General features: G+C 49.5%; 4 protein-coding genes across 4 annotated transcripts; 2 read left to right on the forward strand and 2 right to left on the reverse strand.

Annotated features, from left to right (window-relative positions):
• Positions 1-1739: 1739 nt before the first annotated feature.
• On the forward strand, positions 1740-2593 carry F5J12DRAFT_843079 (uncharacterized protein). The gene is made up of 3 exons (XM_051746187.1): positions 1740-2350; positions 2418-2462; positions 2572-2593. Exon 1 carries the CDS (start codon positions 1768-1770, stop codon positions 2263-2265), a length of 498 nt encoding a protein of 165 aa, XP_051598263.1. The 5' UTR covers positions 1740-1767; the 3' UTR covers positions 2266-2350; positions 2418-2462; positions 2572-2593.
• On the reverse strand, positions 2426-4912 carry F5J12DRAFT_237370 (uncharacterized protein). Its single transcript, XM_051738531.1, has 2 exons — positions 4538-4912; positions 2426-4466 (listed from the first exon to the last, which is right to left on the reverse strand). The coding sequence occupies exons 1-2, from the start codon at positions 4586-4588 to the stop codon at positions 2586-2588; spliced, it is 1932 nt and encodes a 643-aa protein (XP_051598264.1). The 5' UTR covers positions 4589-4912; the 3' UTR covers positions 2426-2585.
• A 148-nt stretch (positions 4913-5060) lies between these two features.
• Positions 5061-8727, reverse strand: F5J12DRAFT_843085 (NMDA receptor-regulated protein 1-domain-containing protein). The gene is given in 17 exon segments (XM_051746188.1): positions 5061-5426; positions 5477-5721; positions 5771-5869; positions 5921-5982; positions 6002-6110; positions 6177-6278; positions 6333-6390; positions 6441-6510; positions 6562-6641; positions 6689-6820; positions 6873-7336; positions 7385-7495; positions 7552-7710; positions 7759-7915; positions 7969-8172; positions 8224-8417; positions 8470-8727. The coding sequence occupies 17 exon segments, from the start codon at positions 8606-8608 to the stop codon at positions 5241-5243; spliced, it is 2571 nt and encodes an 856-aa protein (XP_051598265.1). The 5' UTR covers positions 8609-8727; the 3' UTR covers positions 5061-5240.
• Positions 8728-9034: 307 nt separating this feature from the next.
• Positions 9035-14479, forward strand: F5J12DRAFT_843089 (armadillo-type protein). The gene is made up of 22 exons (XM_051746189.1): positions 9035-9711; positions 9761-9997; positions 10033-10210; positions 10264-10477; positions 10526-10612; positions 10660-10851; positions 10910-10958; positions 11010-11079; positions 11126-11259; positions 11317-11660; positions 11717-11837; positions 11890-12057; positions 12118-12326; positions 12376-12496; positions 12549-12726; positions 12780-12885; positions 12938-13052; positions 13106-13252; positions 13319-13411; positions 13470-13564; positions 13622-13862; positions 13929-14479. Exons 1-22 carry the CDS (start codon positions 9091-9093, stop codon positions 13980-13982), a joined length of 3774 nt encoding a protein of 1257 aa, XP_051598266.1. The 5' UTR covers positions 9035-9090; the 3' UTR covers positions 13983-14479.
• The last annotated feature ends 365 nt before the right edge of the window (positions 14480-14844 follow it).

The following is a 14844-nucleotide window of genomic DNA, read 5'->3' on the forward strand; positions in this document are numbered from 1 at the left end:
TTTCAAAGCACGGCTCCCTCCCGCAGACATGGTCACGGTACCCCGCAAGGTCGCAAAATCAAGATAGTCCCAGTAGATGAGACATGCCGGCCTCCCCCAGAAACACAAGATACCGCTGGGAATAGCGGTACGTAAATCCGCGGGCTCATGTAGACCCGCCTGACAGCTTACCATCATCAATAAGCCCGTTTAAACGGTACTTCGACTGTGAGGCCTAGCGAAGCGTAGTTGCGCGCGCGGTCGGCGGTACAGCCGAGGGAAGAACTTCCGACGCGCGACGCCGCATACAGCGGGAAAATGTCAGCCTCTGGTCGGTGATAGTGGAAGGACTTGTCTGTTACTAGGCATGCTCAATCGTAGTTGACGTTGGTCAGCCGTTGGCTGGTTGGCTGAAAGGGTCGGAGACCAAGGGATTCGGCCACAATATTGGGGCATAAAAATATTCTTCTGCGCACATAGCAGCCCTGAAAGGGACTTCTGGTCGTCGACACCGGTCAGAGGGACGGGGGACATTCTCCGACCCAGTAAGATATATCATCGAGCTTCTACTACCTACTTACCCGTCTGGTTTGTTGTCGTGGATAGGGATAGCGCAGCCGGCGCCCAGGAATTGCTATGCATTTAGGGGTGTCGTTTACCCCGAAGACATCCACAAAGCGTGGAAGAGCGCGGAGGAATGAGAAGGAGGCAGGCGGGCTGCTGTAGATGCCCCTCGGACTCCGGAGTCCGAGGGGGGGAGATTTCGCCAAAAAGAACATGCCATTTTTTTCTTTAGACCATAAATCTGCATCATTTTTGTAGCGATGTTCTCAGAGGGAACTGACTCGCACTCTCCTAGAACACCGCTCCAAGATGGTGTGTGCGGTATGCTGTAAGAATAAGGTCACATCAAAAGACACCGCCACCCATTTATCCCCGCTCCCTCTCGATTGCAGTGGGATATTATTCACCACTAGACAGAAGAGAGAATGTGAACTCTTGCAATAATTATTCGACGTCCGTGCTGCCGCCGATAACAAAGGAAGAAAAATTAGCGATATGGTTGAGACGTAGCCAGGAACAGCCATTGATCGCCTACCTGTAGAAGTGTTCTCTCGGGTTCTCAGCATGGCCCTTTCCGTGGCTGACTGCGGCAAGTGGAGCGAGGTTCGTTGCCAGAAACAACAATCCGTGAGCGTATCTCGCCGGTGGCGGGACGTCGTTCTCAACAGCCCGTCTTTATGGACTGCTATCTGTGTGTGTCCTAGCTGGCCCTCATCATTCGTGGAGATGCATGTGGCAAGGAGTCGCGAACAGCCGCTTGACATTACAATTCTGGGGTGGCAGCCCTTCAGCAGCTGTGATGCACTTCTTCGTCCCATGCTCTGCTGCACACATTGTTGACGCAGCCTTGCCATTTATGCCGGTGCGGAGGACACACACACCCTACTGCGTGACCTGAGCAGGCTATCATTTCCCTGTCTCAAAGACATGCATATCCAAAGCTATCACAGCTTTGATGTCCCACCTCCCACGTTTTCCACGGCTGATAACACCCCTGTCTCGAACAATTAGTCCTCGAAAATTATCGCCTTCAAGTTCTAACCACGCTGCTCCCTTTCCTAGAAAAGCTGACGCCACTCGCTCTCCACGGAGAGATAGGTTGCTGGAAACTCGGACTACAGTCCATTCACTTACCACTGCTGAGATCGTTCATAATAGACGTCAATGATCTGAGTCGCTGTCGAAGAACTGTCGCCTTTTTTTTTTTTTTGTGCAGCTCAGCTGATGATATTCCATAGGAACCTCTGTAGGAAGCAGTGGGAACTTCTCGATGCAACGAGTTGCAAGTATGTATGTACTATCTGCCGCACACGCACTGCCCTCTCGAAGCCTTGCATTGGTATTGGGTGCATCCTCCCAAAGCCAACTTCGTCATGTCCCTGCACTAGCAAACGTGATCCCTGTCCGTCAAAGTCACCTGGAGTAGCAGCACTAGGTAACGTAACTAAGAACAACTTGGATTTGTTTGGGATCTTCGATGTTACGCTGCATTTGCAGTATGGAGAAGTAGAAAAGGCATTCGGGAAACTACCGGTTGAGCTTATCAGGCTCATTCAATATACCGGCCTCCTCAACTGGATCGGGAAGCGCTTGGAGCAGCGCCGGATCTTTCCAGCCGGCCATTACGGTTTCCGAGATGCAGCCTTGCCCGCCACGGCGGTGAGCTATGGTAGCTCGATGGCTTCAAGCCAAATATACCCATCGTGTGGATGCCGACGATAACTCCGTAGTTGTCCGATCGGGACACAAGTTCTAAAGGAGACCGCACAAGCCCGCACTTCAGAATTTCCAAGGTTTCGACAATGAACTATACGAGAGAAAAGTCGGGATTATTTATTGGCTTTTGCCTGCAGAGTGCGGTGAAGTGCACCTACAATCGATAATGTATGTTATGTGAGAGGGAATGCGACAAATCCTGACTAGTTTATAGGTAAGTGCGAATGAGTGTACATATGGATCCACAGCAACACATTTATGGACTGGAAATGCATGTATGTTGAATAGTGTGGCAAAATAGTGTCAACTTACGATGTCGTCTTCCGTTATACCCACGTCCCAGGGAGTCCTCGTCTTCGTCTATTATTCCTCCTAGCTGTGCTGGACTCATACCCGGAAAAAACATGGCGGTAGCCTTCTTCATCTTCACCACCATCACCTGAAGTTCGTTCACGCCCCCTGTTCGTGCCCCACGACTGATTCCACCAGTCCGGTCGACTCCTTCTCGACGATAAAACATTTGGCCTGTCCGAACCACCCGCTACCATACTAGTTGTGACCTCGTTGCTTTGCGGTTGCAAGTGCTTTCGCAAACTTCGCACCGAGTGTTGCCGCCTAGCTGGAACCAACCATCGGTCCAAGCCAAGTTCATCGTCATCGTCCTCATCATCCTCATCGCTGGGTGATTCATTCCCTCGAGTATCCATTCCCCAGCCTCCGAGATAACGATGTTGAATCTCCCACCCATCATTCTCTACACGGGTCTTAGCTAATGAAGGCACGATATCCGTATCTTTGCCTTTTCCTTTCCGTCGACCCCAGGAGCCCGGATGCTTGTCCCTGGCCTTCCCTGACTGATTTAACCTATCGGAACGTATTTGCGAATGCTGGTCAACTCTGCTGGTTCGCACAGGCGAACTTGCACGTGAGGTGGGCGCAGATCGACACAACACCACTGCGTGATGTACTTGTACTTCGCATATCTTGGCTTTCTGGTCCTGAACTTCTGGGCGTAGCAGCGATGGTTTCCCCGTCGGTCGGGTCCCCTTGCGTTGCAAGCTAGAGCGTTCTGACAGTGCAGAACTGGATTTTTGCGTGGCAACTGTCCGGGCGGATGCTGTATCTGACGTCAACGTCGTGCTCGCTCCGGACAATATTGCTTTGGTGACGGATTCAAGCCAATTTCGAGGTAGAGGCGGTTCGGCGACTTGTTCTCTAGGTTCCCGTTTACATTCATAATTCGACACGACTTCGGGATCATTTAGATTGAACGCGCGATGATGGCGTTGTGCCCCGCGATGGCGTCCATAGGCTGCTTGTAGTCGTTGATGGGAGCGCACGGAGATTTCCGACGAAGAGGGGCGCTTGTTCAATGGCTGTATGTTGGGCGCCGAAGCCATATGCCTAAGATAGGCATGAGAAGTAGGTACATATGACTGGCCTAACTTAGATGGTTGGCGATGAAGGGAAGGCCTTTGCTGTTGCGTAAGGTGATAACGTGAATGGTGCGGGAGTCCGAGTGAAGACTGGTGAGGTTGTACGATATGTCGTGCAGTCCCGGCGGATGGGTGAATGGGCTCTGTCGAGCCCAGTGCCGAATTGATCCGCATCCGCTGTACCGTAATGTGCAAATTCTCGGAGGAGAGGTTCTGCGAATAACCGGGTAGAGAAGTGGTTGAAGACGCGTTTGATGCCTTCGTCAACCCATTTAACTGCCTAACTTGGGGCGAGGGTGAGGGAGGAGCGGAGGACGCCTGTCCTTCGGTTTGCCGTAAAATTGCCATGGTGGGTTCACTTGAAGTTGCGGCCTCGCGGGACAAACTTGAGTTGCGGCTAACAAGTCCAGTAAGAAAGCCAACAACAGCACCCACACCACCTCGTATGCTGCTGTTCAATCGGCCTTCTTGCTTCTCCGACGGATTTCCTGCAGACCGCTCCGCCTCGGGTGTGAACACCCGCGTTTCTGTGTACCCTGCCTCCCGAAGCAAATCCTCGAGGCGCTCATATGTCTTAGAAGTGCCACGCCGATGTAACGGAACACGCCCAAGCGAGTCTGGATAGCGGGCCATTGTCCGGCCACGAGGGGGGGTTACAGGCGTAGACGAAATACCAGCGTTCATTATAGTCGCCGCTGACGTTGCCTGACGCGACCGCGACTCGGGAGCAAGTTCCGATGAAACGGGCGGTCTTGGAGAGGCATCTTGATTCTGTAAGAGAAAAGTATCGATGGGGTGTAAGAACCTCAGTTCCTCGCTAACATTTAATCACAACCACGCACATGCATATTAACCTGCCGACCTTCACCGGTGGCGGTCGTTTGGCCTAACATGATGCCAGGCTTGCCGCTCGATCAAACAACGTGGGCAGGTACGACCCGTTCGTCGTACGGTCGGGGAAGATCCCCGCAGGTCAATGGTATTTTACCGTCGGTATAGTGCAGTGAAATGGGCGCTGTACCGCTGTTTGGATGTTTTGATATTAAATACGAGGTAATCCAATGAAATACGACGGCCGATGGCTGAAGTCGTTGGGTAAGTTGGGGTATACCCTGGTAGGAGCGCGTGGGCGATGATTAATACGAGCTATTGGCTTTAGCACGGTGGCATATGCCAGCATATATAACCATTTCATTTCAAAGCACACGGCGCGGTGATGAGGAAAAAAAAAAAAATGATGTGGCCAATCCTGGAACCGGACCACACTGCCTGGTCCATACGAGCTGTCGCTCACGAGCGACGTCCAGCACGACGCTGGTCATTATTGTCTCTTTGCGTCGATGCGTTAATCCCGACGCTTTGACTCGAAATGTTGATGGCATGTTACCACAAATACTATGGATCCGGACGTCCCAGCACCCTCAAAGCAATCCTCACATTCATTATCGTGGTATCCATGCGAACTAGCACAGCGCGTTGGCAACAAACCCGTTGCACAGCGTCGGAACCAAGCAATGCACATATCTACATCCAAATAGCTAGTGATCAAAGCGTCTCAATGTCCTCACAATCTTCTTTCTCTTCGAGTAGGCACTGCTGTCGTAGGGCGGCTTGCTGGTCAGAGCTTTTGAAGACCGTGCTGAATTCGAACTTGTTGTCACATGCTATCCGGAACTCTTCCGCTCGAGTGGACTTGATGCGTTGGAGATATGACAGAATGCGTAAAGCGTCCTGGGGAATGCATGAGCAGCGAGGACGCGTGTCAATGCTTGTAAACCGACCTCGACAGGAAGATCGATATTGTCTTGTAGACTGGTGAATAACAACGATTCTATGTCTTTCATCGAGTTGCCGAGGATCTCACTAGCCTTGGCGCATGCTAAGATGACGGTGGAAGAGGTCGAATGTGACTGCAGATATTGAGATGTAAACACATCCAAGGATATTTCTTCCGGTTTTAAAGCAATTAGAGTTTCGTGGAGAACGGATTTGACGGCACTACCGATCGAATCGGATAACGAAGAGACTGCCACAGACACCTTAGTAGTCACAGAAATAAGCCATAAAGGACTCACCTGTTTTGCCAAACTGTACAACCCGAAGGTGTACCTCTGGGTGTTGTGCATCCGCAGTATGAGCACGAACAAGGGCCTGGGCAGCTTGCATATATTTCTCTAAGAACGCGTTTACAAACTCCTCAGTACAGTATGAACGGAGATACTCACTTCGCCGTATTGCAACATCAAAGTTCGTTAGGCACACGTCCATGATGTGTTTTCCCACATTCCTTGAACGTCTCCAGGAACTTCGCGGCCCTTTCAAGCGGGTCATCAGCTAGAATCATCTTCACTCCGTCCGGGTCATCGTCCTTCGGAGGCGGAGCATCGAGTCCTTTGTCATCGGATTGGTTCGAAACTGTGGAGAATATACGCCAGCGTAAAGAACTAAATGTGCATAGACGAAGACGAATCCTTAATTCACCCTTTTTGTTGACGGCGTCCTGGGATTCATGCGACGGGTCATTCCCTCTACGCGCTGCCTTCTTTGCTTTTGACAGCGCTTTCTTGGACGATTCGGTCGTTTCTGCACCGCAGACTAGGTAAGCAATGGGTATACTGGTTGAATTCGCGAGCTGACCATGGGAGGGTTGCAACGATTTGCCGAGTAATGGATCATCATAGAGCTCTATCCATATCTGTATGTTCATAAATGAAGATGGAAGTTTTCCCATCGAGGCATACTGACCAGAGCAGCTGACACTACAGCATGGACATATGCGGGGTGGGAGTGAACTTCGTCCTCCCACTTTAACATGCTAGCGGGGATCCATGGGTTAGAAGTTCGGTACAGTCTTGTCATTACTTACTCGAGGTACGGAAGCAGAATGGTTTTTCGGATGGAGTACTGGTGGAAGTCGTACTGATCTTCACGAAAAGACTCAAACACCTACGAAGTACTGATTAGGGAAAGGGTAAACTCTACGTATTACGCACCTTCTGGACAGCGTAATATTTTTTGAGAGCGAGGTTAAGTTTGCCAGTGCGATTATAAGCGTCCCCTACTTCAACCAGGTAGTGCAAGGCTTGCATTTCGGTTAAGTCTGCGCCAGGTGTAGCTGCGCCTTTCTGTGGTAGATGATGTAAATTGGACGGCGTAAGATTCTGTTAGCGAACTTACTCTTGTGAATAGTCCGAAAATTTCTTCCGCTTCGTCCACCATACCTGCCCGGAGACGATACTTCCCGGACTTCGTGTTGATAAACCGGTCCTGGCCGTCTAGTGCACGTGCCTCGTTCATGGACCGTACAGCGCCATACGGATCGCCCGCCCTTTTCAGCACTTTCGCCTTCATCACGTATATTTCTGGCAGTGTTGGAGTGTGCTCCACTGCAAGATTCAAGATGTCGAGGGCCTTCCGGTGTCGGTCCAAAAAAGAATAATGCTGCGCAAGGAAGTAAAGTGTCCATAGGTATTCGGCCGGTTCGGACGGCGAGGATGCACGGATATCTTCCACAATCTCCTCTATGACTTGACGTTTGAAAGGATCTGCATAGAGTTTCTTGAGGTCACTAAAGAGTGAAGGTATGCCTTTGCTGAGCCCCGCTTCTATGTACGGCTTCACTAGTTCCTTAAATTTATCACCTAAAGGCAAGGTTCATAGTTGGTTTAAAGTGGAACGGAGACATGTACCTTCGGCCACAGTAAGTGCCAACCGCCGAGGAGCGTATGCTTTCGGAGAGTGCGCCGAAAATCCAGAAAGCAATCCAAGGGCCTGTGTACGGGAGTCGTCATTGAGGCTACCTTTGCTCCAATGTAAGAGAAAGAGGTCAGGGAACAAAAGGGAATGCCAATATTACCGAGATCAATCCCTTGGTTTGCAAGCACGGCGTGGTAATAATCGGTACACTCAGGATTGAGATCCAAGAGTGCGCGCCATTCTGATTCTGCCCGAGTGTCCCACTCCGCGGCTTGCGGGCTTTCTGTATTAGAATTCTTCAACTTTGATAATATGCGGGCTAATGAGAGGAGGTCAGGAACGAAACGGAAGCGGGGGAAACATTCACCTCTGAATGTGTGAATAGCTGTGCGATCCACAACATACCTATCCTTGGATTTTTTGTCGAGCAAGGCAAGTGCGGCCTGTAGATCACCTAGATCTTCTAGCACACGAACGTGGAAGAGTATAAATTCTGAATATTCTGCATCATTTGCTGGGGCCTCCTGATAGTGGAATCGAGTGAAATGGCACGTAGTATGGAAACACAAAAATTTACCCGGAGGAAACCCTGGAAGTGTTCCAAGACGTGCTTGGCCTCTACCAAGTTACCGCTTAACTTATATGCGACGGCGAGACCGACCCAATGAGCCCGAACGTTGGGGCGTAGCCGCAACATATGCAGGCGAGATTCCACGAGAGCCTCGTAGGCGCGTGTCTGCGCTTGCAAGACAGAAGTCTCACGAACGATATTGAAGTTGTCCTGACCCTTTTGTCACAAAGGATCGTGAATAAGACATGAGAAGAAGCATACTTTGTCGAAGCGCAGCGCCTGCATATAGGACTTCAGCGCTTCCTCATACTTGTGCTCTCCCTTTTGTACGAGAGCCCAGACGTGCCAGCATATATGTGAAGTGAGGTCTTTGCGCATACCGTCCCTTATGAGCTTTATACCCTCATCTCTCTGTCCGAGATGCACCAGGATAAGACCCTTCATACACATTGTTTCTAGACAGCAATTAATCTGCACGCCGAGTATTGACACCGAGAATACTCTTACCGCCATGGTCTGGATACTTTTTCAATATCTGATCGGCTACCTTCCTCCCTCTTGTCAATTGCTTGAGCTCATAACACGAGAGCAAGTCCTGGAAGGCTTTGCGGTCCTTTTGCGCAAGTGTAACTTGTTGCGGTGCCATGATAAGCAAATGAGGAGCGGAACTGTATGGCGGTTGGGTTTGACTTGAGCTGACGTCGAACCTCGTCAGTGTTGCAACCTGGTCGGTGTGCGAGGTTGGTGCGAGGACGATCAAATTTGTAGCAGGCCATTGATCACACAAGCCAAAGGGGCCGGTTTCTCGGCCAATTTCGGCGGCGGTTCAATTCTCACGTCCGAACTACCAAATCACCCATAGTACTAGTGATGCAAACCTCGGTGCATGTTCTGAAGATGGTTTAAAGAGGTTGATTGTCTGTTTTTGGGGGTCTGCTTATCCCATTAAACAGTACTAGTGAGTTATGTGTTGGCGCTACGTATCGGCATCGCGATCGTGGGTTTTGAATATTAAATCTCCGAGACTCCGATCCTGCGGTGTGACGCGAGACGCGTTCTGGGCGAGCAACCCAAGCGCCGACGAGGGGGTCATTATATTGCAAGCTGTCCCGACACCCGACTGCCGCAATGGTGGCACAGACGCGTACCGCGAATACGGCACAGAAGAAACTCACTTTCAATGAGAAACTGGTCGGGAAGAACCTTGGCACCGATGCGTTGCTCAAAAAACTCAAAGCCCTGCACACGGAACTCTCAGAACTCGACCAGGAGATAGTCGACGTGCACTCGCTCTCCTCCGTTCGGACCCAGCTCATAAACACCTCTCTTCTCCTTCATAAGGAAAGGGGTGTCAAGGCTTACGTCGCATGTTGTCTTGCTGATATTCTCCGACTCTATGCGCCCGATGCCCCTTATACCGTAACCGAGCTCAGGGATATCTTCCAGTTCTTTTTCAGGCAGCTCTCAGCTGGCCTTAAGAGCACGGAGTCAACGTATTATAACGAGTACTTCCGCTTGCTCGAGTCCCTGTCGGTTGTGAAGAGTGTCGTTCTTGTCTGCGATCTCCCCAATGCCGAGGAGCTCATGATCGAAGTTTTCCGCGACTTCTTTGCCCTCGTACGGCGCGACCTTGCTAAGAAGATCGAACTGTTTATTGCAGATATACTCATTGCACTCATAGACGAATGTCAGTCACTTCCAACCGAGGTCCTTGAAGTTATCATGGCGCAATTCATGGACAAGAACACTGTAAGTCGCTTCGTGTTTCGTGTTTCGATCTATCTTACACGTACATTAGCGTATGGATCAGCCCGCTTACCGTCTTGCTGTTCAAATCTGCAATACAACTGCAGACAAACTTCAACGTCATGTCTGTCAATACTTTACCGACATCATCATCACAAATTCTCGGGACCTTCAGTCGGAAAGTGACTATGAGGAAATCCGTACCGCGCACGAACTCGTTAAACAACTTGCTCGATCGTGTCCCTCACTCCTGCACAGCGTGATTCCACAGTTAGAAGAGGAATTGCGGGTGAAGAAGTCCAGGTGAGGGTAATCGTCACTCAGACGCTTGGGGAGATGTTTGGAGACAAAGGGGGAGCGGACCTTGTTCGAAAATATCCATCAACTTGGAATGTGTGGTTGATGCGAAAGGGCGACAAAGCACCCCCCGTGCGTTTGAAACTTGTGGAAAGCGCAAAGGGCTTAGTCCTAAATTTACCTGAGCATCGAGAAACAATAGAAGGCAAGCTTACTCAACTCTCTTTGACCTCCGGTGACGATTGCCATGTTGAATAGATATTTTGAGGCTCAAGCTGTTAGACCCGGACGACAAGGTCCGAGCCGCAGTGTGCAAAGTGTACTCGCAGCTTGACTATGAAACGGCCCTTCATCATGTTTCTACTAGTCAATTACGCGCTGTGGCTGGCCGTGGAATGGATAAGAAGCATACTGTTCGTGTTGAGGCTTTAAATGCTATAGGGAAGCTTTATGCTCTCGCCTATCCTGAAATGTGAGCCTTCTATTTACTTTCACTGCTTTACGCTCAAGCTGCTTCTAGTGAGAACGGTGATCCCTCAGCGATCGAACATTTCTCTTGGATCCCTAACCAGGTTTTTCATATTGCGAATGTGACGCTTGAGAGCAAGTATGTGGGTGGCTCCTTGATATCGCTAAAATTCATTTCTTCACCAGACCAGCGGCCGAACAAGTCATAGCGGACTATATTTTTCCGTTACCGCCGTTGTCAAATGTTGCGTCAACATCGACATCGAAAAATATCGAGGTCGACGAAACAGTATGGACGGACAGGTTGTTGAATGTCATGCAATATCTAGATGATACTGCAATCAATGCCGTGTTGAGCATGTCTGGGGTCAAAGTTAAGTAGGTGGCGGATTCCGTTAAGTACAAATGCTTCTGGCAACTAATGGCCCATTGGTAGTCGTCCCACAGCATATGAACACTTCTTACAGGCTTGCATACAGAACAATGTAAGCCAGGTTGCGAGACTTGTTTAAAGTGTCTAATGATACCCACTGCAGGGTGGCGTGATCGACGAAAACGAGGAGGCTGTGAAACAGAAGCTAGTCAATATCATTCGTCATCTGTCCAGTATGGCATTGATTCATGAGAAAGATAATCACTAAAACTGAAGTAGGACAATTTTCGGATCCCCACAAAGTGACTGAGGACCTGCAAGCTTTTGCCAAAGCCAATGAAAATCGATTATACAAGCTTCTGAAGACATGCATGGACCTTCAGTCCGACCTCAAAAGTATAGTGAAAGCATCTGTACGACCCTACTTACCCTTTAACGGGTTGATGTTGGCTGAAATAGCTGCATTCTAGAACGAGTTTTTACGACGGGTTGAACAATCTCACGAATCTATTCTTTCTACAATGTCTATATTCATCCGCCGTTGCACCCTCCGTATCCTTAACCAATCATCCATCTCACCCCTCCTCAAACGCCTCCAAAAATCTTCTTCATCCTCCGTTGCTTCCCCGATGACGAAGCACATACATCAACTTCTAACATATGTCTCGAAGCACTGTCCCGCGCTGTACAAGGCGCACATGGGTGAACTGACTAAAGCGATTGCCGATGAAAAGAATATAATGCTTGTGGAACTCGGTATGCAAGCGTTAGCAGCCGTGGTACGAACAGACGAGTCTCTTACTTCGTTTGACAAGTATGTTTCCCTCCTGAAAAAAGGCGACGTTTTGATAATGCCACAATCTAACGCAGGCGAACGATGGATCGCGTAACGAAGTATGCATTAGGTGAGAACCGCAGAGTGACAAAATTTGCATCGAGGCTGCTGGCTTCCTTGAAGGGGGGTGATGAACAGTGCATGCAAGTTATAGAAGTACGTGTGACGCGTTAATACTACCTTTTTTCGAGGGCTGATGGGTCGTCAGTCTGTGGCGCAGAGACTCCCAGATGCCGGGCCGGAGATGCTGGTTGCGCATACCACTCTACTTGTCCAGATGGCCCGTTTTCGGTCGGAGGCCTTCGAACACAAAAGTGATGACATCATGGCTTTTTTGGTCAAAAAGCTGCTGGTGGCACCGAGCCAGGCAGATGATGTGAGTCACTCTGCTGCTTTAGCACTTTGATTTGTGACCGAGAATTTTATGTATATGAAGGAAGATATGGATGTGGATAATGACTGGGTAAACGACGATGACGTCCCACCGATCCTTCGAGCTCGGATTCAAGCCTTGAAAGTCTGCCGAAATCGCTGTCTTGCCCACGCGTCCAGTTCAAATGCTATTGACATCGCTACGCCTGCTTTGAAGATGTTCACGGCTCTAATTCAGCATTCTGGTTCATTCAAGGTAGACGCCTCGGATAGGTAAGTTTTCTAATGACTCCCTTCGGCCTGGGTTGACAGTGTATCTTAGCCCATCTGTCAAGTCACGCATGCGATTGCAAGCAGCCGTATCGTTGTTGCATTTATCGGCCGTCGAGGCATATGCCACCGTGATCAATCCTCATTTTGTCTGGCTAGCCATCACTGTCCAAGTAAGGGTGGATATTTCAGCCAAGTGGTTGAATCACTAACAGACTACACCAGGACCCATGTTACCACGTCCGAATGATTTTCCTCACGAAACTCATATCTCTACTTTCTCCACGCAAACTGCCGCCCCGCTTTAATACAATCCCGTTCCTCACAGTCCTGGATCCTGAGGATGATGTTCGCAACAGGGCCACGGCATACGTTTCATTCGCAAACCGCACACTGCCACCAGGTAGCAGCGCATCTGCGTCTTGAAGCAGGATAGCTGACATACTATTTCCCTAGCCGCGCGCGTTGAACACCTTGAAGTGATCTTCATACGCCTTCTTCACCTACTGGCACACCACCCCGATTTTTCAATTGCTCACGAAAATTTGCAAGACATGGCAAAGTGAGGACATGTTTAAATCATGTCGATTCCTCACTTGACCTCCGCTTCACAGATACGTGGAGTTTTACCTCGATCAGATAATATCTTCCGAGAACATTTCCCTTCTTTACCACCTCGCGATGAAAGCCAAAACCGTCCGCGACGCCGAATCACATACATACAGCGAGGTAAATTGTTATGAAGCGACTTCTTCTTGCTCTTCTAACCACTGGAAATGTAGCATCTATATGCAATGAGCGAACTTGCACAGGAACTGATCAAAGCGCGCGCGCAAGCCCGGTCGTGGGCGCTTCAGAGCTTCCCCGGAAAAGTGAAGCTTCCATCAGATATATTCCGTTCCCTTCCAAATCCGGAAGCAGCCGTGAAGGTTAATATGCCCCTGTCTGCATTCTATTCTTTTCCTCAGATGTTGATTCATTGCACCCTTGTCCAGATCCTAAAGACGGTGTATCTCCCTCAGGAGACAATTGAGTGGCTGGCTGAGGCCGCGAAGCCGCACAAGACAGCAGCCACCGCTGCAGCGAAGGTGAGTCGTATTATCTATACCAATCATTATGTGCTAAGGAATACTGCGATTATTTCAGGAAAAACGGCGCGAGGCAAGGGAGGCGAGGGACGAGAAGTCGCCGCAAGGTGCCAAACGCAAAGCATCTCGTCCGCGTGTGAACGGCGCAGCGAAGTGAGCGTGGCTATTTTGTTTGGGACTGAGCACTTGACACTTACACACACCACACAGACGTGCAAAGCCATCGGCACGCTGGATGAGTGATCAGTCTGAGACTGCGGAATCGTCGTCGGATCCGGAAGACCATTCCGAAGACGAGTCTCCGCATTCTGAAAGGCATTCATCCCCGAAGACTTCAAAGTCCGGGCTGAGTGAGGACGAGGGGCAGGACAGCGACAAAGAAGGGGTCTCTGCAAACGAAGACACTTCTAAGGCCAGAAGAGCAGGTCGAAAAGCTCGGACGAGAGCAAAGGTGAGTACACTGCCTGTGTCAGTGATGCAGGTGGAGCGTCAGACCTGACCACCATCCCTCGATCAGGCAAAGATCAGTCAACAGATCAGAGGGGGCACGGTGCGATCGAAGAAATCCTAACCAAATCCATAACCCAGAATCCAGCAGTCCAGCTAGTCGATCCGTTTTATGTGGCCCCGTCAGCTGCTTCCTGCAACAACCTTCGTTATCCTCTCGTAGTCATTCTCGGTTTTGTGTGTTTTCTTTCTTTCTTTTTTTTTTTTTGTTTCCCAATCAGTTGTGTACTACGCCATCCAAGTGTTCATTATCCAGATACGGTCTGCCATTAACCCCTTCCACGAGTACCCTTCATTCCGATGTTGATACGCCATCCTTGCTACTGTGCTACATATGTATATGTGTATATACCTTTCTTCTATATTGGTGGAAAGTCTTCACAACCGGAAGTGGTACAGTGAGACGATTCATAATCGAAGACTAGGATTTATGGACGGCGTGCCAAAGCACAAGTGTAGAGAAAGCCTGCTACGAGGTGAAGAATCTGTTACACGTGGGCCAAGCTCGCAGCAAGAGCAGGTAGAAGGTATAGTAAGGTATAGCATGTAAGTAAGTACAGTACACTTGCTCATAATGCATACTAGTTGCGCGAGCCATTTCCCTATGCAATATGACAAATATGCAGGATGAAATGCTGACATAATGTGTGACCTTTGTGACAATTGCAATTGTAACTACGAGATGGTCTACAACTTCTAATAGCTAGTCAACATCGTTTGTGTCATATTCCACAATTCCTTGTGATGTATCTGCATCACTTTCCAAGATGCAGGCCACCTCAAGTTTCTCGCAGAGCTGAATAATTTCAGAACATGGAAGCTGGCACAACTTGAGGTTGATGTCTGAGAGTTTGGTCTGGAGCTCAGGAGGCATGGCTTAGATATAAATGTCCTCTCAAAAACACTTCATTCTTGAAATATGACTA

This window comes from Pisolithus orientalis (genome assembly GCF_024613125.1).
Source record: "Pisolithus orientalis strain OTSU chromosome Unknown F5J12scaffold_23, whole genome shotgun sequence".
Taxonomy (NCBI): Eukaryota; Fungi; Basidiomycota; class Agaricomycetes; order Boletales; family Pisolithaceae; genus Pisolithus; species Pisolithus orientalis.